This window comes from Ranitomeya imitator, chromosome 6, assembly GCF_032444005.1.
Source record: "Ranitomeya imitator isolate aRanImi1 chromosome 6, aRanImi1.pri, whole genome shotgun sequence".
Lineage (NCBI taxonomy): Eukaryota > Metazoa > Chordata > Amphibia > Anura > Dendrobatidae > Ranitomeya > Ranitomeya imitator.
In genome coordinates, this window is record NC_091287.1 from 15,126,398 (window position 1) to 15,149,216 (window position 22,819).

General features: G+C 47.8%; 2 protein-coding genes across 2 annotated transcripts in view; both read right to left on the reverse strand.

Moving 5' to 3' along the window:
* LOC138641658 (zinc finger protein 140-like) overlaps positions 1-22,819 on the reverse strand; it is a 46,676-nt gene that overhangs the window by 18,527 nt on the left and 5,330 nt on the right. The gene's annotated exons all lie outside the window — the stretch shown is intronic.
* LOC138643282 (uncharacterized) lies at positions 17,991-18,551 on the reverse strand. Its single transcript, XM_069732212.1, has one exon. It carries the CDS (start codon positions 18,549-18,551, stop codon positions 17,991-17,993), a length of 561 nt encoding a protein of 186 aa, XP_069588313.1.

Below are 22,819 nucleotides of genomic sequence, written 5' to 3' on the forward strand. Positions count from 1 at the left end.
CCTGGTTTACATACAGTAAACCATGTCTTCTCCCCATTTTTTTTGCATATTCCACACTACTAATGTCAGTAGTGTGTCTATGCAAAATTTGGCCGTTCTAGCTTAAATTAAGGGGTTAAATGGCGGAAAAAATTGGCGTGGGCTCCCGCACAATTTTCTCCGCCAGAGTAGTAAAGCCAGTGACTGAGGGCAGATATTAATAGCCTGGAGAGGGTCCACGGTTATTGGCCCCCACCCCTGGCTAAAAACATCTGCCCCCAGCCACCCCAGAAAAGGCACATCTGGAAGATGCGCCTATTCTGGCACTTGGCCACTCTCTTCCCATTCCCGTGTAGCGGTGGGATATGGGGTAATGAAGGGTTAATGCCACCTTGCTATTGTAAGGTGACATTAAGCCTAATTAATAATGGAGAGGCGTCAATTATGACACCTATCCATTATTAATCCAATTGAATGAAAGGGTTAAATAAAAGACAAACACATTATTTAAAATTATTTTAATGAAATAAAAACAATGGTTGTTGGAGTATTTTATTCTACGCCCAATCCAGTCACTGAAGACCCTCGTTCTGTAAGTAAAAAAACATAATAAACCACCAATATCCTTACCCTCCGCAGATCTGGAACGTCCAACGATGTAAATCCATCTGAAGGGGTTAAAATATTTTGCAGCAAGGAGTTCCGCTAATGCAGGCTGCTCCTTGCTGCAAAACCCCGGGGAATGAGGCTAAATATAGTTCAATGATCTATATTTAGCTTCATTTGCGGTGAGGCGCCCTCTGCTGGCTGTTCATAGATCGTGGGAACTTTCCTAGAAAGCCTGGGAGCTACCCCATATCCCACCGCTACACGGGAATGGGAAGAGAGTGGCCAAGTGCCAGAATAGGCGCATCTTCCAGATGTGCCTTTTCTGGGGTGGCTGGGGGCAGGTGTTTTTAGCCAGGGGGGGGCCAATAACCGTGGACCCTCTCCAGGCTATTAATATCTGCCCTCAGTCACTGGCTTTACTACTCTGGCGGAGAAAATTGTGCGGGAGCCCACGCCAATTTTTTCCGCCATTTAACCCCTTAATTTAATAGCTAGAACGGCCAAATTTTGCATAGACACACTACTGACATTAGTAGTGTGGAATATGCAAAAAAAAATGGGGAGAAGACATGGTTTACTGTATGTAACTACTATAATACTGCCCCCTATGTACAAGAATATAACTAGTATAATACTGCTCCTATGTACAATAATATAACTACTATAATACTGCCCCCTATGTACAAGAATATAACTACTATAATACTGCTTCTATGTACAAGAATACAACTACTATAATACTGCCCTTATGTACAAGAATATAACTACTATAATACTGCTCCTATGTACAAGAATATAACTACTATAATTCTGCTCCTATGTACAAGAATATAACTACTATAATACTGCCCCCTATGTACAAGAATATAACTACTATAATACTGCTCCTATGTACAAGAATATAACTACTATAATACTGCCCCTATGTACAAGAATATAACTGCTATAATACTGCCCCCCATGTACAAGAATATAAATACTATAATACTGCTCCTATGTACAAGAATATAACTACTATAATACTGCTCCTACGTACAAGAATATAACTACTATAATACTGCCCCCTATGTACAGGAATATAACTACTATAATACTGCTGCTATGTACAAGTATATACCTACTATAATACTGCCCCTATGTACAAGAATATACCTACTATAATACTGCCCCTATGTACGAGAATATAACTACTATAATACTGCTCCTATGTACAAAAATATAACTACTATAATACTGCCCCTGTTATGTTTGCTAATGACAGGCGTTATGAAGGCAATCCAGAAACACAGTGTGCTTAGCGATCAGAGCGCACACGGTGATCTGACAAATACCCAAAAATACAAGAACGAGCTCTGAGACGTGGAAACTCTGTAGACTGCACACCTGATCCTATCCTAAACACAACTAAAAGCGGCTGTGGATTGCGCCTAACAACTACCTAGGCAACTCGGCACAGCCTAAGAAACTAGCTAGCCTGAAGATAGAAAAATAGGCCTGACTTGCCCCAGAGAAATTCCCCAAAGGAAAAGGCAGCCCCCCACATATAATGACTGTGAGTAAGATGAAAAGACAAAACGTAGGGATGAAATAGATTCAGCAAAGTGGGGCCCGATATTCTAGGACAGAGCGAGGACAGTAAAGCGAACTTTGCAGTCTACAAAAAACCCTAAAGCAAAACCACGCAAAGGGGCAAAAAAAACCCCACCGTGCCGAACTAACGGCACGGCGGTACACCCTTTGCGTCTCAGAGCTTCCAGCAAAACAAAAGACAAGCTGGACAGAAAAAAAGCAACAAAAAAAGCAAAAAGCACTTAGCTATACAGAGCAGCAGGTCACAGGAACAATCAGGAGAAGCTCAGATCCAACACTGAAACATTGACAAGGAGCAAGGATAGCAGCATCAGGCGGAGTTAAGTAATGAAGCAGTTAACGAGCTCACCAGAACACCTGAGGGAGGAAGCTCAGAAGCTGCAGTACCACTTGTGACCACAGGAGTGAATTCGGCCACAGAATTCACAACAGTACCCCCCCCTTGAGGAGGGGTCACCGAACCCTCACCAGAGCCCCCAGGCCGACCAGGATGAGCCGCATGAAAGGCACGAACAAGATCGGAAGCATGAACATCAGAGGCAAAAACCCAGGAATTATCTTCCTGAGCATAACCCTTCCATTTAACCAGATACTGGAGTTTCCGTCTAGAAACACGAGAATCCAAAATCTTCTCCACAATATACTCCAATTCCCCCTCCACCAAAACCGGGGCAGGAGGCTCAACAGATGGAACCATAGGTGCCACGTATCTCCGCAACAACGACCTATGGAATACATTATGTATGGAAAAGGAGTCTGGGAGGGTCAAACGAAAAGACACAGGATTGAGAACCTCAGAAATCCTATACGGACCAATAAAACGAGGTTTAAATTTAGGAGAGGAAACCTTCATAGGAATATGACGAGAAGATAACCAAACCAGATCCCCAACACGAAGTCGGGGACCCACACGGCGTCTGCGATTAGCGAAAAGTTGAGCTTTCTCCTGGGACAAGATCAAATTGTCCACTACCTGAGTCCAGATCTGTTGCAACCTATCCACCACAGAATCCACACCAGGACAGTCCGAAGACTCAACCTGTCCTGAAGAGAAACGAGGATGGAACCCAGAATTGCAAAAAAATGGAGAAACCAAGGTAGCCGAGCTGGCCCGATTATTAAGGGCGAACTCAGCCAACGGCAAAAAGGACACCCAATCATCCTGGTCTGCAGAAACAAAACATCTCAGATATGTTTCCAAGGTCTGATTGGTTCGTTCGGTCTGGCCATTAGTCTGAGGATGGAAAGCCGAGGAAAAGGATAGGTCAATGCCCATCCTACCACAAAAGGCTCGCCAGAACCTTGAAACAAACTGGGAACCTCTGTCAGAAACAATATTCTCAGGAATGCCATGCAACCGAACCACATGCTGAAAGAACAAAGGTACCAAATCAGAGGAGGAAGGCAATTTAGACAAGGGCACCAGATGGACCATTTTAGAAAAGCGATCACAGACCACCCAAATGACTGACATCTTTTGAGAAACGGGAAGGTCAGAAATGAAATCCATCGAAATATGTGTCCAAGGCCTCTTTGGGACCGGCAAGGGCAAAAGCAACCCACTGGCACGAGAACAGCAGGGCTTAGCCCTAGCACAAATCCCACAGGACTGCACAAAAGTACGTACATCCCGTGACAGAGATGGCCACCAGAAGGATCTAGCCACTAACTCTCTGGTACCAAAGATTCCAGGATGACCAGCCAACACCGAACAATGAAGTTCAGAGATAAGTTTATTAGTCCACCTATCAGGGACGAACAGTTTCTCTGCTGGACAACGATCAGGTTTATTCGCCTGAAATCTTTGCAGCACCCGCCGCAAATCAGGGGAGATGGCAGACACAATGACTCCTTCCTTGAGGATACCCGCTGGCTCAGATAAACCCGGAGAGTCGGGCACAAAACTCCTAGACAGAGCATCCGCCTTCACGTTTTTAGAGCCCGGAAGGTACGAAATCACAAAGTCGAAGCGGGCAAAAAATAACGACCAACGGGCCTGTCTAGGATTCAAGCGCTTGGCAGACTCGAGATAAGTCAAGTTCTTATGATCAGTCAATACCACCACGTGATGCTTAGCTCCTTCAAGCCAATGACGCCACTCCTCGAATGCCCACTTCATGGCCAGCAACTCTCGATTGCCCACATCATAATTACGCTCAGCGGGCGAAAACTTCCTGGAAAAGAAAGCACATGGTTTCATCACTGAGCAATCAGAACCTCTCTGTGACAAAACCGCCCCTGCTCCAATCTCAGAAGCATCAACCTCGACCTGGAACGGAAGAGAAACATCTGGCTGACACAACACAGGGGCAGAACAAAAACGACGCTTCAACTCCTGAAAAGCTTCCACAGCAGCAGAAGACCAATTAACCAAATCAGCACCCTTCTTGGTCAAATCGGTCAATGGTTTGGCAATGCTAGAAAAATTACAGATGAAGCGACGATAAAAATTAGCAAAGCCCAGGAACTTTTGCAGACTTTTCAGAGATGTCGGCTGAATCCAATCCTGGATGGCTTGGACCTTAACTGGATCCATCTCGATAGTAGAAGGGGTAAAGATGAACCCCAAAAATGAAACTTTCTGCACACCGAAGAGACACTTTGATCCCTTCACAAACAAAGAGTTAGCACGCAGGACCTGAAAAACCATTCTGACCTGCTTCACATGAGACTCCCAGTCATCTGAGAAGATCAAAATGTCATCCAAGTAAACAATCAGGAATTTATCCAGATACTCACGGAAGATGTCATGCATAAAAGACTGAAACACAGATGGAGCATTGGCAAGTCCGAACGGCATCACTAGATACTCAAAATGACCCTCGGGCGTATTGAATGCAGTTTTCCATTCATCTCCTTGCCTGATTCTCACCAGATTATACGCACCACGAAGATCTATCTTAGTGAACCAACTAGCCCCCTTAATCCGAGCAAACAAGTCAGATAACAATGGCAAGGGATACTGAAATTTAACAGTGATCTTATTAAGAAGGCGGTAATCAATACACGGTCTCAGCGAACCATCCTTCTTGGCTACAAAGAAGAACCCTGCTCCCAGTGGTGATGACGATGGGCGAATATGTCCCTTCTCCAGGGATTCCTTCACATAACTGCGCATAGCGGCGTGTTCGGGCACGGATAAATTAAATAATCGACCTTTAGGGAATTTACTACCAGGAATCAAATTGATGGCACAATCACAATCCCTATGCGGAGGTAGAGCATCGGACTTGGGCTCTTCAAATACATCCTGATAATCAGACAAGAACTCTGGGACCTCAGAAGGGGTGGATGACGAAATCGACAAAAATGGAACATCACCATGTACCCCCTGACAACCCCAGCTGGATACCGACATGGAATTCCAATCCAATACTGGATTATGGGTTTGTAGCCATGGCAACCCCAACACGACCACATCATGCAGATTATGCAACACCAGAAAGCGAATAACTTCCTGATGTGCAGGAGCCATGCACATGGTCAGCTGGGCCCAGTATTGAGGTTTATTCTTGGCCAAAGGTGTAGCATCAATTCCTCTCAATGGAATAGGACACCGCAAAGGCTCCAAGAAAAACCCACAACGTTTAGCATAATCCAAATCCATCAGATTCAGGGCAGCGCCCGAATCCACAAACGCCATGACAGAAAACGACGACAAAGAGCATATCAAGGTAATGGACAGAAGGAATTTGGACTGTACAGTACCAATGACGGCAGACCTAGCGGACCGCTTAGTGCGCTTAGGACAATCAGAAATAGCATGAGTGGAATCACCACAGTAGAAACACAGACCATTCAGACGTCTGTATTCCTGCCGTTCAACTCTAGTCATAGTCCTATCGCACTGCATAGGCTCAGGTTTAACCTCAGGCAGTACCGCCAAATGGTGCACAGATTTACGCTCGCGCAAGCGTCGACCGATCTGAATGGCCAAAGACAAAGACTCATTCAAACCAGCAGGCATAGGAAATCCCACCATGACATCCTTAAGAGCCTCAGAGAGACCCTTTCTGAACAAAGCTGCCAGCGCAGATTCATTCCACTGAGTGAGTACGGACCATTTCCTAAATTTCTGACAATATACTTCTATATCATCCTGACCCTGGCACAAAGCCAGCAAATTTTTCTCAGCCTGATCCACTGAATTAGGCTCATCGTACAGCAATCCGAGCGCCAGGAAAAACGCATCGACACTACTCAATGCAGGGTCTCCTGGCGCAAGAGAAAATGCCCAGTCTTGAGGGTCGCCGCGCAAAAAAGAAATAATAATCAAAACCTGTTGAATAGGATTACCAGAAGAATGAGGTTTCAAGGCCAGAAATAGCTTACAATTATTTTTGAAACTTAGAAACTTAGTTCTATCTCCAAAAAACAAATCAGGAATAGGAATTCTTGGTTCTAACATAGATTTCTGATCAATAGTATCTTGAATTTTTTGTACATTTATAACGAGATTATCCATTGAAGAGCACAGACCCTGAATATCCATGTCCACACCTGTGTCCAGAATCACCCAAATGTCTAGGGGAAAAAAAAAAAAGTGAACACAGAGCAGAAAAAAAAAAAAAAAAATGATGTCAGAACTTTTTCTTTCCCTCTATTGAGAATCATTAGTTTGGCTCCTTGTACTGTTATGTTTGCAAATGACAGGTGTTATGAAGGCAATCCAGAAACACAGTGTGCTTAGCGATCAGAGCGCACACAGTGATCTGACAAATACCCAAAAATACAAGAACGAGCTCTGAGACGTGGAAACTCTGTAGACTGCACACCTGATCCTATCCTAAACACAACTAAAAGCGGCTGTGGATTGCGCCTAACAACTACCTAGGCAACTCGGCACAGCCTAAGAAACTAGCTAGCCTGAAGATAGAAAAATAGGCCTGACTTGCCCCAGAGAAATTCCCTAAAGGAAAAGGCAGCCCCCCACATATAATGACTGTGAGTAAGATGAAAAGACAAAACGTAGGGATGAAATAGATTCAGCAAAGTGGGGCCCGATATCCTAGGACAGAGCGAGGACAGTAAAGCGAACTTTGCAGTCTACAAAAAACCCTAAAGCAAAACCACGCAAAGGGGGCAAAAATAACCCACCGTGCCGAACTAACGGCACGGCGGTACACCCTTTGCGTCTCAGAGCTTCCAGCAAAACAAAAGACAAGCTGGACAGAAAAAAAGCAACAAAAAAAGCAAAAAGCACTTAGCTATACAGAGCAGCAGGTCACAGGAACAATCAGGAGAAGCTCAGATCCAACACTGAAACATTGACAAGGAGCAAGGATAGCAGCATCAGGCGGAGTTAAGTAATGAAGCAGTTAACGAGCTCACCAGAACACCTGAGGGAGGAAGCTCAGAAGCTGCAGTACCACTTGTGACCACAGGAGTGAATTCGGCCACAGAATTCACAACATGCCCCCTATGTACAAGAATATAACTACTATAATACTGCTCCTATGTACAAGAATATAACTACTATAATACTGCCCCTATGTATAAGAATATAACTACTATAATACTGCCCCTATATACAAGAATATAACTACTATAATACTACCCCTATGTACAAGAATATAACTACTATAATACTGCCCCTATGTACAAGGATATAACTACTATAATACTGCTCCTATGTACAAGAATATAACTACTATAATACTGCCCCTATATACAAGGATATAACTACTATAATACTGCCCCTATGTACAAGAACAGTGTAACAGGGTCTACCAAGCTGGGGTACCTCTTTCAGTACCACCCCGTGTTTCAGGAGGTCCACTCCGCTTTGGCTGGAGTCTGAATGAAGAACGCTGGCTGGACTTCCTTGATTACATGGGCGCATATAAAAGATCACTGCGTCTCCACATATTTCCAGTCTGACAGCACTTTACTCACAGGACACAGAATATATCACACAGATACAGAGGGCAGGACAATAGAAAAGTGGCAGGCCAGACATACATTACAATAGCCGCAGGTGCTCGGAGCCTGCCGATATTTACTGTGGGAATTACAAAGGTGGGGGAGGTCAGATAGGGGAATATCCTGTCCCCTCTGCCCAGGGGCGCAGCCTGTGGGCTGATGTATTAGGGACATGCATCTCACATGAAACCTATTATACATACATATAACTGCACAACATATTCTGGGTGCTGAGTGGTTCCATAACACGGCTCCCCTTTTCAGCGACGCGATCGGCATACAGAGTCTGATCCTTAACGGATCGGTTTGGGGATGACCGAAGTTTATGGGGTTGGTACGAGTTCCGTTTGTCGACTTAGTCCATCGGCGTTACCGTTTTGTTTGCCGGGTCGGTAGTGGATGGTGAAGTCCAGAGGTTGTAGGGCTAAACTCCACCGCAGTAATCTGGCGTTGTCTCCGGAGACCCGATTAAGCCAGACTAGGGGATTATGGTCCGTTAGGAGGGAAAACTGTCGTCCATACAAATATGGTTGTAACTTTTTGAGTGCCCATACTATTGCCATGCACTCCTTCTCGATGGCCGCATAGCTTACTTCACGGGGCAGTAGTTTCCGACTCAGGTAAGCTACCGGGTGCTCTTGGCCGTCCGGCCCGACTTGGCTCAGTACTGCCCCCAATCCAAACATAGAAGCGTCTGTGGGGACAAGGAAACGTTTAGCTGGATCGGGTGCGGCCAATACAGTGGTATTGGTGAGGGCGTCCTTTAGCTGGCGGAAGGCTTCCTCACACTCTGGGGTCCAGGTTACCTGGCAGGGTTGGTTCTTATGGGTCAGATCAGTGAGGGGCTTGGCTACGCTTCTGTAATTGGGAACGAATTTCCTGTAATACCCCGCTGTCCCTAAAATCGCCATGACCTGGGTTTTAGTGCGTGGGGTGGGCCATTTGGCTATGGCCTCAATCTTGGCTGGTTCTGGTCTCTGTTTCCCACTTCCCACCCAATGCCCTAAATACTGAACCTCTGCTTTGCCTACGTGACACTTGTTTGGGTTCAGGGTGATTCCGGCCTTGTGGATCCTGTCTAATACTGTCTCTAGGTGATTTAGATGCTCTTCCCATGTTGCACTGTAGATGGCGATGTCGTCCAGGTAGGCACACGCATAGTCCTGGAGACCATCCAGAAGCCGGTCAGCCAGCCTCTGGAAGGTCGCGGGGCAGTCTTCATCCCGAATGGCATAACTCGAAACTGGAATAAGCCAAACGGGGTGACAAATGCCGACTTGGGAATAGCATCAGGACTAAGGGGAATCTGCCAGTAGCCTTTGCATAGATCGATGGTCAAATACTTTGCCCCACGCCAGCCAGTCTAACAACTCATCCACACGCGGCATGGGATACGCATCCATCACTGTTTTCTCATTGAGCTTATGATAGTCTACACAAAACCGTTTAGCCCCATCCTTCTTGGGCACTAACACTACGGGGGATGCTCAGGGACTATCTGACTCTTCAATGACCCCTAAACGCAACATCTCTTGTATCTCTTGTCGCATCCCTTCTCGTACAGACTCAGGGATGCGGAAGGGGTTTTGTCGCAGGGGGGTCTGATCCTGGGTCTCAACCTTGTGTTGTGCCAGGTGAGTGTACCCGGGTTTCCCCGAAAACACCCTCTGTCGCTGCCTCAACAACTCCTCCGCCTGCTGTCTCTCCCGGGGACCTAAGTCTTCACCCCAGTGTACCTGGTTCCATGTTTTAGGCCGGGGACACACACAACGTATAAAAAAAACGGTCCGTTTTTGACGGAGGAGAATCGCAGAAAACAGTGATCCGAGTGCAGTGCGAGGATGCGATTTTCTCGCATCAAATGATCCGTGTGACATCCGTATGGCATGCGTACTGCGTGTTTTTATCGCAGGCTTGCAAAACCAACATACGCCAATACAAGGGATCCATGTGTCAAAAAAAACAAACATATATACTGTATATATATATATATATATATATATATATATATATATATGTCAGTAGACACATATATGTATATATATTAATATTTCATCCAGCGCGATATAGCAGAAAGCCGGTAATTCAATTGCCGACTTCTGCTTTCTCCTTCCTAAAACCCGACATGATTTGAGACCTGGTTTACATACAGTAAACCATGTCTTCTCCCCATTTTTTTTTGCATATTCCACACTACTAATGTCAGTAGTGTGTCTATGCAAAATTTGGCCGTTCTAGCTTAAATTAAGGGGTTAAATGGCGGAAAAAATTGGCGTGGGCTCCCGCACAATTTTCTCCGCCAGAGTAGTAAAGCCAGTGACTGAGGGCAGATATTAATAGCCTGGAGAGGGTCCACGGTTATTGGCCCCCACCCCTGGCTAAAAACATCTGCCCCCAGCCACCCCAGAAAAGGCACATCTGGAAGATGCGCCTATTCTGGCACTTGGCCACTCTCTTCCCATTCCCGTGTAGCGGTGGGATATGGGGTAATGAAGGGTTAATGCCACCTTGCTATTGTAAGGTGACATTAAGCCTAATTAATAATGGAGAGGCGTCAATTATGACACCTATCCATTATTAATCCAATTGAATGAAAGGGTTAAATAAAAGACAAACACATTATTTAAAATTATTTTAATGAAATAAAAACAATGGTTGTTGGAGTATTTTATTCTACGCCCAATCCAGTCACTGAAGACCCTCGTTCTGTAAGTAAAAAAACATAATAAACCACCAATATCCTTACCCTCCGCAGATCTGGAACGTCCAACGATGTAAATCCATCTGAAGGGGTTAAAATATTTTGCAGCAAGGAGTTCCGCTAATGCAGGCTGCTCCTTGCTGCAAAACCCCGGGGAATGAGGCTAAATATAGTTCAATGATCTATATTTAGCTTCATTTGCGGTGAGGCGCCCTCTGCTGGCTGTTCATAGATCGTGGGAACTTTCCTAGAAAGCCTGGGAGCTACCCCATATCCCACCGCTACACGGGAATGGGAAGAGAGTGGCCAAGTGCCAGAATAGGCGCATCTTCCAGATGTGCCTTTTCTGGGGTGGCTGGGGGCAGGTGTTTTTAGCCAGGGGGGGGCCAATAACCGTGGACCCTCTCCAGGCTATTAATATCTGCCCTCAGTCACTGGCTTTACTACTCTGGCGGAGAAAATTGTGCGGGAGCCCACGCCAATTTTTTCCGCCATTTAACCCCTTAATTTAATAGCTAGAACGGCCAAATTTTGCATAGACACACTACTGACATTAGTAGTGTGGAATATGCAAAAAAAATGGGGAGAAGACATGGTTTACTGTATGTAAACCAGGTCTCAAATCATGTCGGGTTTTAGGAAGGAGAAAGCAGAAGCCGGCAATTAAATTACCGGCTTTCTGCTATATCGCGCTGGATGAAATATTAATATATATATATATATATATATATATATATATATATGTGTCTCACTGACACATATATATATATATATATATATATATATATACCTATTTTATGTGTACACATTTATTCGACCTATTCTATTCTAAGCTGTCAGTGTGATTTTACTGTACACCGCACTGAATTGCCGGCTTTTCTCTCTAACAGCGCTGCGTATTCCTCGCAAGTCACACTGCTGGTCCGTGTATGATCCGTATTTTTGGGGCTTCCATAGACTTTCATTGGCGATTCTCGGCCGCGAAACGCTGACAATCGCAGCATGCTGCGATTTCACTCGGATCCTGAATACGGCCGAGAAAATATCGGATGATGGGAGCTGCCCCATAGATTAACATTGGGACGAGTGCTATGCGATTTTTTTATCGCATTGCACTCGTCCGTATTACGGTCTAGTGTGACCCCGGCCTTAGACTGAGTCCTTTCCCCTAAGACATCAGGCAAGGGAAGTCCAGCTAAATCCTCTGCTTCAGGTGCACAGATGGCCACTACCTCTTCAGGGAGCTTCCGATAGGGCTTCAGCATATTCACGTGGAACATGCGGATAACCCTGGGGTCGTCACAATCGGCGACATTATAGGTGGTGTCGGCTATTTTCCCCACTACCTGGTAGGGCCCCTGCCATGCAGCTTGGAACTTGTTCTGCCTAGTGGGCTCTAACACCAGGACCTTCTGCCTATTTCCAAGGTGCGCTCTCTGGCCCTCCGATCGTACCATACGCGCTGGCGCCGCTGGGCCACCTGCATGTTCCCACGTACAGCCTGGGTCAGCTCCTGTAGGCGGTCCCGGAATTCCAGCACATAGGGTACAATAGGTACCCCTTCTATGATGCCCTCCCCTTCCCAGTGTTCTAGCACTAAGTCTAGGGGTCCCCTTACCCGTCTCCCGTTTACCAGCTCGAACGGGGAGAACCTTGTGGATTCTTGGGGCACCTCCCGATAGGCAAACAGGAGGTGAGGCAAGAATTTCTCCCAGTCCCTGTAGGTCCTGGTAAAAGTCCCAATGAGTTGTTTTAACGTCCCGTTAAAGCGTTCACACAACCCATTGGTTTGCGGGTGGTAAGGGGCGCTTCTAATGGACTTTACACCGCACAGCTTCCACAGTTGGTTGGTCACCTCTGCTGTAAACTGGGTACCCTGGTCCGAGATAATCTCCCGAGGAAATTCAACCCGTGGGAAAACCTGGAGCAAGGCAGCCGCCACCGTCTCTGCCAGTATGTTAGGTAACGCAACCGCCTCTGGATACCGTGTGGCATAATCTACCACTGTCAATATATACCTTTTCCCTGACGGACTGGGTTTGGCTAACGGCCCTATCAGATCGACCGCTACTCGGCTAAATGGTTCCTCCACAATGGGGAGGGGGCGTAATTTGGCCTTGCATCGATCTCCCCTCTTGCCAATGCGCTGGCAACTGTCACAGGTCTGGCAGTATTGACGAACATCATAGATTACCTCTGGTGTCAGCGCATACCGGGCCAAGATCACTTCTTTGATCCGCTCATAGTCCATACAGTCCTCATCAGGTACCGTGCGATAGGTGTCCGCTGCCCGGCCTGTCAGCTTGCTGGCCAGAATCTGAACCCGTTCCTCCGGCTTCACTTGATGAAGGGCACACTGCCGCTCAAAGTCCTGCAGAAAGCCATCAATGTCTACCTCTGCCTCCCCCAACTGTCGGAAGGCATTATACTGGATCTTTTTGTGGCTTACTGTTGAAGGTACCTGGGCGGAAGCCAGAGCTCCCCCTGCTCGCTGACTCTCCTCTCTCCCATCTCCATCTTGGCCAGCTCCACTTTGGTCCGCTCTGCCATCTCCATCTTGGTTAGCTCTATCCTGGTCCGCTCGGCCATCTTTTCCTTCAGATCAGTACGCACATCAGCCATCACCTCTCGTATGATCTCTACTGCAGGGTTTGGGCCATAGAACGCCAGTCTGTTCTTTACCTCCCTCTGGAATTCAGTCTCCTCCACGTTCACATTGGGGGGGGGGGGGGGGGGGGGGGGGGGCGCTGCACTGTCGTGTTCCATGATGGCTGCTATCAATTCCGCTTTTGTTTTGTTGCTGGCGATCAACCCTCGGGCTTCCACCAGATCTTTTAATTTAGTCCTCTTTAACTTCTGGTAGTTGTTTTCCATTCATTCCTTTCCTCCTGTAGAAGGGATATCATATCCCGCTGTCTGCCACCAGTGTAACGGGGTCTACCAAGCTGGGGTACCTCTTTCAGTACCACCCCGTGTTTCAGGAGGTCCACTCCGCTTTGGCTGGAGTCTGAATGAAGGACGCTGGCTGTCATTGCTTGGTTACATGGGTGCATATAAAAGATCACTGCTTCTCCGTGTATTTCCAGTCTGACAACACTTTACTCATAGGACACAGAATATATCACACAGATACACAGGGCAGGCCAATAGAAAAGCGGCAGGCCAGACATACATTACAATAGCCGCAGGGGGTCGGAGCCTGCCGATATTTACTGTGGGAATTACAAAGGTGGGGGCGGACAAAAGAGGAATATCATGTCCCCTCTGCCCAGGGGCGCAGCCTGTGGGCTGATGCATTAGGGACATGCATCTCACATGGAACCTATTATACATACAAACACGTAACAAACATAACTACTATAATACTACTCCTATGTACAAGAATATAACTACTATAATACTGCTCCTATGTACAAGAATATAACTACTATAATACTGCTCATATGTACAAGAATATAACTGCTATAATACTGCTCCTATATACAAGAATATAACTACTATAATACTGCTCCTATGTACAAGAATATAACTACTATAATACTGCTCCTATGTACAAGAATATAACTACTATAATACTGCTCCTATGTACAAGAATATAACTACTATAATACTGCTCCTATGTACAAGAATATAACTGCTATAATACTGCTCCTATATACAAGAATATAACTACTATAATACTGCTCATATGTACAAGAATATAACTGCTATAATACTGCTCCTATATACAAGAATATAACTACTATAATACTGCTCCTATGTACAAGAATATAACTACTATAATACTGCCCCTATGTACAAGAATATAACTACTATAATACTGCTCCTATGTACAAGAATATAACTACTATAATACTGCTCCTATATACAAGAATATAACTACTATAATACTGCTCCCATGTACAAGAATATAGCTACTATAATACTGCTCCTATGTACAAGAATATAACTACTATAATACTGCCCCTATGTACAAGAATATAACTACTATAATACAGCCACTATATACAAGAATATAACTACTATAATACTGCCCCTATGTACAAGAATATAACTACTATAATACTGCCCCTATGTACAAGAATATGACAACTATAATACTGCTCCTATGTACAAGAATATAACTACTATAATACTGCCCCTATGTACAAGAATATAACTACTATAATACTGCCCTCATGTATTAATCCATCATTTTTGCAGACATTTATGACTTTTTATTTACATTAAATGTGCTAAAAATAAGCAAGCCGTTAACTCCTCTCTACACCTTGAATGGGTGTTCACCATACAAAACTTTGGCCGTACAGTTGGCCGCTAACTCTCTTGGATGTCTCGCGCACGCACAGCAATGTTTGTTCGGTCGATCGCTCCTGTGTCCTCTATGGGAGAGTCGTCACCAGTTGTTTCTGTCGGAGCTCATCCGGAAGTGATTGCAGTGGGAAGTCTGAAATTCCCGACCAATATCTCCCCCCCCCCATCTCTTCTGGGACCGTCTGCTGCCCCCGGTGATATTGGGGCCATTATAGTATGTGAGTAACTTGTCACCTTTATTATTAAAGACTTATTAAAGTTGAGCCTTTTAGTAGAGGATATGCTCCCATCGCCCTCCCCCGTATACAGCGTGTGCTTATGTATGCTTTGCTTATGTAGCGCTATGATATTCCGCAGCGCTTTACGGACATTGGGAGCCCCGATGGGGACAGTGACAATCTACATTCCCCATCAGTCTTTGGAGTGTGTGAGGCAACCAGAGAACCCGGAGGAAACCGACGCAAACAGATGTTGTCCTTGGTCGGATTTGAACCCAGGACCCCAGCGCTGCAAAGCTGCAGTGATAACCACTGAGCCGATGTACAGTACACTGCTAACCACTGAGCCGATGTACAATACACTGCTAACCACTGAGCCGATGTACAGTACACTGCTAACCACTGAGCCGATGTACAGTACACTGCTAACCACTGAGCCGATGTACAGTACACTGCTAACCACTGAGCCGATGTACAGTACACTGCTAACCACTGAGCCGATGTACAGTACACTGCTAACCACTGAGCCGATGTACAGTACACTGCTAACCACTGAGCCGATGTACAGTACACTGCTAACCACTGAGCCGATGTACAGTACACTGCTAACCACTGAGCCGATGTACAGTACACTGCTAACCACTGAGCCGATGTACAGTACACTGCTAACCACTGAGCCGATGTACAGTACACTGCTAACCACTGAGCCGCCATGCTGCCCATAAGAGAAATGTGGTGCGAATTCTCCACTGGTGATAATTGGGTCCTAGGACATTTCCTGATTGCGGACTTGTTCAGACAGGATGATAATCACTCGGGGAACAAGGACAATCCTCGCTTGTTGGGTGTAAAAATCCTGATTCTCAGCAGCACATCGCTCTGTATGATCGTCATGTGCTGCCGAGAACAATGCAGCGTATGTGCTCTGATACCGATCACTCGGTGGTCTTAAATACACACCATAGCGGGGGGAGAAATATTAACAAAGACCCCGGATGTTCCCCTTCCACCATGTGGGTGCTAAGTGTGCATAGCTGGATTACCTCCTGCAGGGGGCGCCGATCGGAAACCAGAGTGAAATCATCCCCCGTTCCCAATATCCACAACGTCAATATTTTGCCATTTTTCTGCATAATCCCATCATTTTATATTTGCAGATTGCCGCTTCTTTTCCGAGTAAAGGTTTTATCTAGGTGGTGCGGAAAAGTTGCATTTTTGATAAATACCCCCAAAATACAGAAAATAAAACTAAATGAGACATTAATATCTGAAAACAGAATAAGGCTTTGTTCACATTCGCTATAAAGTGGGGCAGAGGAGGAACAGCGCCGCCGTCGATGGAGTGATGACGTTAGTGCAAACAGAGGGAGTCCTCCGCGCAGAGCGGCGCAGGCGTCACACTGCCTGATATCAATGATATCTATCCCCCCCAATAAATAATCAATAGCCCCTGATACATCAGACAAGACCCTTTTTTTTTTTCCTTGGCTCCCAGATACCAATAATTAACCACGACGTGAGGACATGAGAAATATCGGCATTACCTGCAGCGGCAGCGTTCTGGCCATGGCAGACAGGATCTGCCGACTACACCGGGTTACAGAGCGAGGGCCGGCCGCCTCCTATATAATCAGCCTCAACTGCCGGCAGCCGCTGCCACTGATCGTGAGGGTGGGGCGCTCGTCATTACAGCCACCTGTGGGGGGGGGAGGGATATATATATATATATATATATATATACACATACATACAGAGGGGGAGCTCGTCCTGCTGTGTCTGGGGTGTGAATACTAATGCATCCTGCGGCTTTATATAAAGCAGCTCTGCCTTTACAGCAGGTGGACATTTTCATAAAGTCGTAGCTTTGAATGGAGGTGGACGAGTTTTGCTGGTTTCCATAGACTCTTGGTTGTACTCATCGTACCCGCCACAATGTAAAACCACTTTCCCCAGCAGTACCCTACTCTTCTGCCTATCCCTCCCGCCTACCAGTGTCTCCTCGGGGGTCTTCATCTCTGCTTCCGTGATCTGTCGTGCTCAGTGACCACGGTTTATCTCCGCTGCGTCGTCAGCACCTTGTATTCAATTCATTCATTTGCTATCAGGCTTAAATCCCACCAGCCTGGTGTTTATACCTGGAGACCACCAACAAGTAGGCTCGCTGCCGATACCTGGAGATCATCAACAAGTAGGCAAGCTGCCGATACCTGGAGATCATCAACAAGTAGGCAAGCTGCCGATACCTGGAGACCATCAAGAAGTAGGCTAGTTGTTGCAGAAAAATCATATGGAGCTTATATTTAAAGCTGTCAGATGATCATATACATACGAGACCCCTGGCAATTGCGTGCAATACTGTCTGATTAATACGGCCTTGTGACCATAACCCGGACGATTGTATTCACGACCCGATCTCAGCAGGAGCCTTGGATCTGTCACCAGCAGACTGTTGCAGCGTTTTTTTTTTTTCTTCTGCTCCAGATCTGTTCGGGGGCAGCATCACCAGATGTCAGACACAGCCATGTTCAGATGTGGAGCTGCTGCTCCTGCAGGGAAACCATGGACAATCTGCCGAGTCCAGATCTGTTTGTCTTCTGTAAGGTCTTGTGCAGATGAGGACAAAAAGGACCTATGTTCCTCCATCTTTGGTCAATGTGTTAGTTCCTAATCCTTGGCGTGCTCTTCTCCTCCTCGGCGCTCTTCTCCTCCTCGGCACGCTTTTCTCCTTTTTGGCGCTCTTCTCCTCTTCTGCTTTCTCTTCTTCTCCTCGGCGCGCTCTTCTCCTCCTCGGCGCGCTCTTCTCCTTCTCGGCGCACTCTTCTCCTCTTTGGCGCGCTCTTCTCCTTCTTGGCACGCTCTTCTCCTCCTTGGTATGCTCTTCTCCTCTTCTGCGCTCTTCTCCTCCTCGGCACGCTCTTCTCCTCGGCGCGCTCTTCTCCTCTTTGGCCCGCTCTTCTTCTCTTTGGCGCGCTCTTCTCCTCTTTGGCGCGCTCTTCTCCTCTTTGGCGCGCTCTTCTCCTCTTTGGCGCGCTCTTCTCCTCTTTGGCGCGCTCTTCTCCTCTTTGGCGCGCTCTTCTCCTCATTGGCACGCTCTTCTCCTCTTTGGCACGCTCTTCGGCGCGCTCTTCTCCTCCTCGGCGTGCTCTTCTCCTCTTCGACGCGCTCTTCTCCTCCTCGGCGTGCTCTTCTCCTCTTCGACGCGCTCTTCTCCTCCTCATCCTCCTTTTTTTGTTAGAGACCATTTGATTTGAATGGGAGACTGTGATCTCTGACTTAAATCACAATCCCGTCTCCATTTTCTTCGGCCTCCAAAACAGAGGTGAGCGGAGATCTACACGGTACGGAGAGGACGACCCCTTCAGAGACTGATCTGTCACTCAGATGTACCGGGGCACCGTATCAGACGCTCACACTAAGGGGCTAAGCGGTTGTTCCTATCCTATAAAGTGTCAGTGTGCGGCTCGGGAACATGCTGCGCACCATATGGTGGCACAATCTTATTACCTGCCACAGGTGGAAACGATGGGATGGGAACATGCTGCTTTTTTTTATCTCACGTTTTGTATGGAGGGAAGCGGAGGTGCGGTACAGGCCCCCAATAGGGCAATGGACGCCAGAAGTACGTACTGGGTGACCCCTCCATACCAGGGTCATGCACAGATATAGAAATTACATTTCTGGATGCGATGCCAAATAAATCATATTTAGCACGGTGGCTCAGTGGTTAGCACTGTACAGAGGTTCAATGGCTAGCACTGTACGGTGGCTCAGTGGTTAACACTGTACGGTGGCTCAGTGGTTAGTACTGTACAGAGGTTCAATGGCTAGCACTGTACGGTGGCTCAGTGGTTAACACTGCGGTGGCTCAGTGGTTAGCATTGTAGAGGTTCAATGGCTAGCACTGTACGGTGGCTGTGGTTAACACTGTACGGTGGCTCAGTGGTTAGTACTGTACAGAGGTTCAATGGCTAGCACTGTACGGTGGCTCAGTGGTTAACACTGTACGGTGGCTCAGTGGTTAGCACTTTACAAAGGTTCAATGGCTAGCACTGTACGGTAGCTCAGTGGTTAGCACTGTACAGTAGCTCAGTGGTTAGCACTGTACGGTGGCTCAGTGGTTAGTACTGTACAGAGGTTCAATGGCAAGCACTGTACGGTGGCTCAGTGGTTAGCACTGTACAGATTCATTGGCTAGCACTGTACGGTGGCTCAGTGGTTAGCATTGTACAGATTCAATGGCTAGCACTGTACGGTGGCTCAGTGGTTAGCATTGTACAGATTCATTGGCTAGCACTGTACAGTGGCTCAGTGGTTAACACTGCAGTCTTGCAGCGCTGGGATCCTGGGTTCAAATCCCACCAAGGACAACATCTGCAAGGAGTTTGTATGTTCTCCCCGTGTTTGCGTGGGTTTCCTCCGGGTTCTCCGGTTTCCTCCCACATTCCAAAGACATACAGATAGGGAATTTAGATTGTGATTGCCCCGATGGGGACAGTGCCAATAAGGTCTGTAAAGCGCTGTGGAATTAATGGCGCTATCTAAGTGAGTAAAATAAATAAATATAAGTTGGCAATATGTAAGAAAAAAGCAAAGATAAAAAGCTGCTTCTACCTCTCCTGAGACGTCCGACCTTCCAACATGCCATCAATGGATAAAACGTGGAAACAATGGAGTCATCGGCAGACGGGAGCGGAGGAGACGAGCCGCTGAAATCAACGCTTCCCCAACCCCTTCACTTTGCCCATATATTTTTTTTTATTGATCTTTTCATCTTTGTCTTCCTAGAGCCATACATTTTACATTTTTTTATTTTTCCGTCCCCATCACTGAATGAGGGTTTATGTTTTCTGCAGGACGAGGGGTAATTTTCAATGTCACCATTCACGTTACCGTATAATGTGCTGAGAAATGGAGAAAACGTGTCCAGGAGCGGTGATTCTGCAGGTCAGTGCCGTCAGACGGCCGTATAAAACGTACCGCAATGCTCGGACTGGCTGCGGCCATAGGAACGTATGAAGCTGTGGCGCTCGGGTCGGGAGAGCTGCCGTCCGTGCACTATGGTGCGATTTATACAGCCGCCTGTCTGCGCCCTCAGTGCGAGTCTGGAGACACAGAACGTCCATCCTCTTTTGTATTATTATTTTACTTAATAAAAATAAGAATTTTTTCAAACAAAAAAAAAAAGTGCTGTGCGTCGTCTTGATTTTTTAATTTTCCATTGATGCAGCCGCCACCTGCTGTGTATGGATCGGGCTAAGATCCTGGACCCCGCCACACACCCTGACCGGTGCCATGATATCTGTCATGCAGCGTTAAAGGGGTTAAACAAATATTCTCGAGAACAATGAGAAGAGATCCGGAGGATGAAAGAAGAGATCTGGACGGTGGCGGGAAGCATTGTGCTGCTGAATGGGCAGAGGTAACGCAGGCAATACAGTGCAGGTCACCGGGATTGTAAAAAGCTGTAAAAGCCTAAAACGGGGAGTAAAGCCCCCCCGCACTGCAGTATGAAGGGTCTGCTGCACTCTCTGCCGCCGCTGGATATGTGTAGTTAATAGGATTTCCCCATTTTCCTGATGATCCCCCCGTTTTTGTAGGTAGCCCGTCACTGTACGGGGCGGTGGTCCTGTTGTAACAGGCCAGACTAACCCCACCGCCCAGAATATACCCGGGGTTAAAGTGGCCTAGGCCAGATTATACCCCTCCAGGTCAGAATATACCCCAGCTGCTGTAGATCAGGCAGCGCACAGGGCCCCAGGCAGAGTACAGGGCCCCAGGCAGCACACAGGGGCCCCAGGGAGCGCATAGGGCCCCAGGGAGCGCATAGGGCCCCAGGCAGCCCACAGGGCCCCAAGCAGCACACAGGGGCCCCAGGCAGCACAAGGGGCCCCAGGCAGCGCACAGGGCCCCAGGCAGCACAAGGGGCCCCAGGCAGCGCACAGGGCCCCAGGCAGCACAAGGGGCCCCAGGCAGCGCACGGGGCCCCAGGCAGAGAACGGGGGCCCAGACAGCGCACAGGGGCCCCAGGCTGCGCACGGGGCCCCAGGCAGCGCACAGGGGGGCAGAGACAGTGCACAAGGGAGGGGGAAGTGACGATGTCTGGGATCCCATGTGTGCTGTTTGGGACCCCCTGTCTGATGTCTGTGGCCCCATTCTTGAGTATATTAAAGATTAAAGCATATTAAAGATCCGATTTTTCGCGCTTATGAGAACCATTGAGTGATATATTCAAGAACGGGGCCCCAGACATCGCACAGGGGCCCCAGACATCACACAGGGGCCCTAGACATCTTAGGCTAGTTTCACATTTGCGCACGGCTGTGTACGTTCTCAGTGAAGCCCCGCCCATTGTTGCACCCGCCAATTAAGCTCCGCCCAGGTGCGCATGTGGCCTGCTTACCCTATCTTTATCATTGGGTACGTAGGCCCTGCGGATGTTTGCGTTTGTGTCCGCATGCGTTGTTTTGACGATTTGGTGAACACAAGAAAATCCAGCTTGTTGCCTTCGCCGCGGGTTGCAGCACCGTCAAAAGAACGTCGGCGGAGCTTAACTGGCAGGACGCAGCAGTGGTCAAGGCTTCACTGAGAGCGTACACATGCGCACGGCTGTACGCAGATGTGAAACTAGGATTGAGTGATATACTCAAGAGCAGGGCCCCAGACATCGTACAGGGGGTCCCAGACAGCATACAGTGGGTCCCAGACAGCGTACAGTGGGTCCCAGATAGCGCACAGGGGGCCCAGACAGCGTACAGGGGACATGCGCTCTGTCTATTTTCCCCCCTTGCGCGTTCTTACCCCCTTGCTCACTGTCTCTGCCCCCCTGTGCTCTATCTGGGACCCCCTGTGGGCTGCCTGGGGTCCTGTGGGCTGCCTGGGGACCTGTGGGCTGCCTGGGGCACCGTGCGCTGTTTGGGGCTCCGTGTGCTGCCTGGGGCCCCTGTGCGCTGCCTGGGGCCTTGTGCACTGCCTGGGGCCCCTGTGGGCTGCCTGGGGTCCTGTGCACTGCCTGGGGCACCGTGCGCTGTCTGGGGCTCCGTGCACTGCCTGGGGCCCGTGTGCTGCCTGGGGCCCCTGTGCGCTGCCTGGGGCCCTGTGCGCTGCCTGATCTACAGCAGCTGGGGTATATTCTGGCCCAGAGGGGTATAAACTGGACTAGTCCAATTTATACCCCGGGGTATAGTTTGGGCTAGGCCAGAATATACCCGGGGTATAATCTGGCCTAGGCCACTTTAACCCCGGGTATATTCTGGGCGGGGGGTTAAACTGGCCTGTTACACCGGATCTTCTTGCGCCTCCATTATTTCATGTAGTCACTCATAAAGGAAAAGTAAGCAGTCACTTACAGAGAGAAGCGTCAGATGGCACCTGCTCGCCTGCCGGATCCCCGGAGAAAGCTGCACCGCCCCACTGCATCGCCCGGAGCGTTCTCAGGACCTGTACCTGCTCGCCTGACGGATCCCCGAGGGAGGCTTTACCGCCCTGG

Coding starts and splice junctions, on each gene's coding strand:
- LOC138643282 (XM_069732212.1), bottom strand. CDS start 18,551: ATGAGGAGGAGAAGAGCGCGTCGAAGAGGAGAAGAGCACGCCGAGGAG.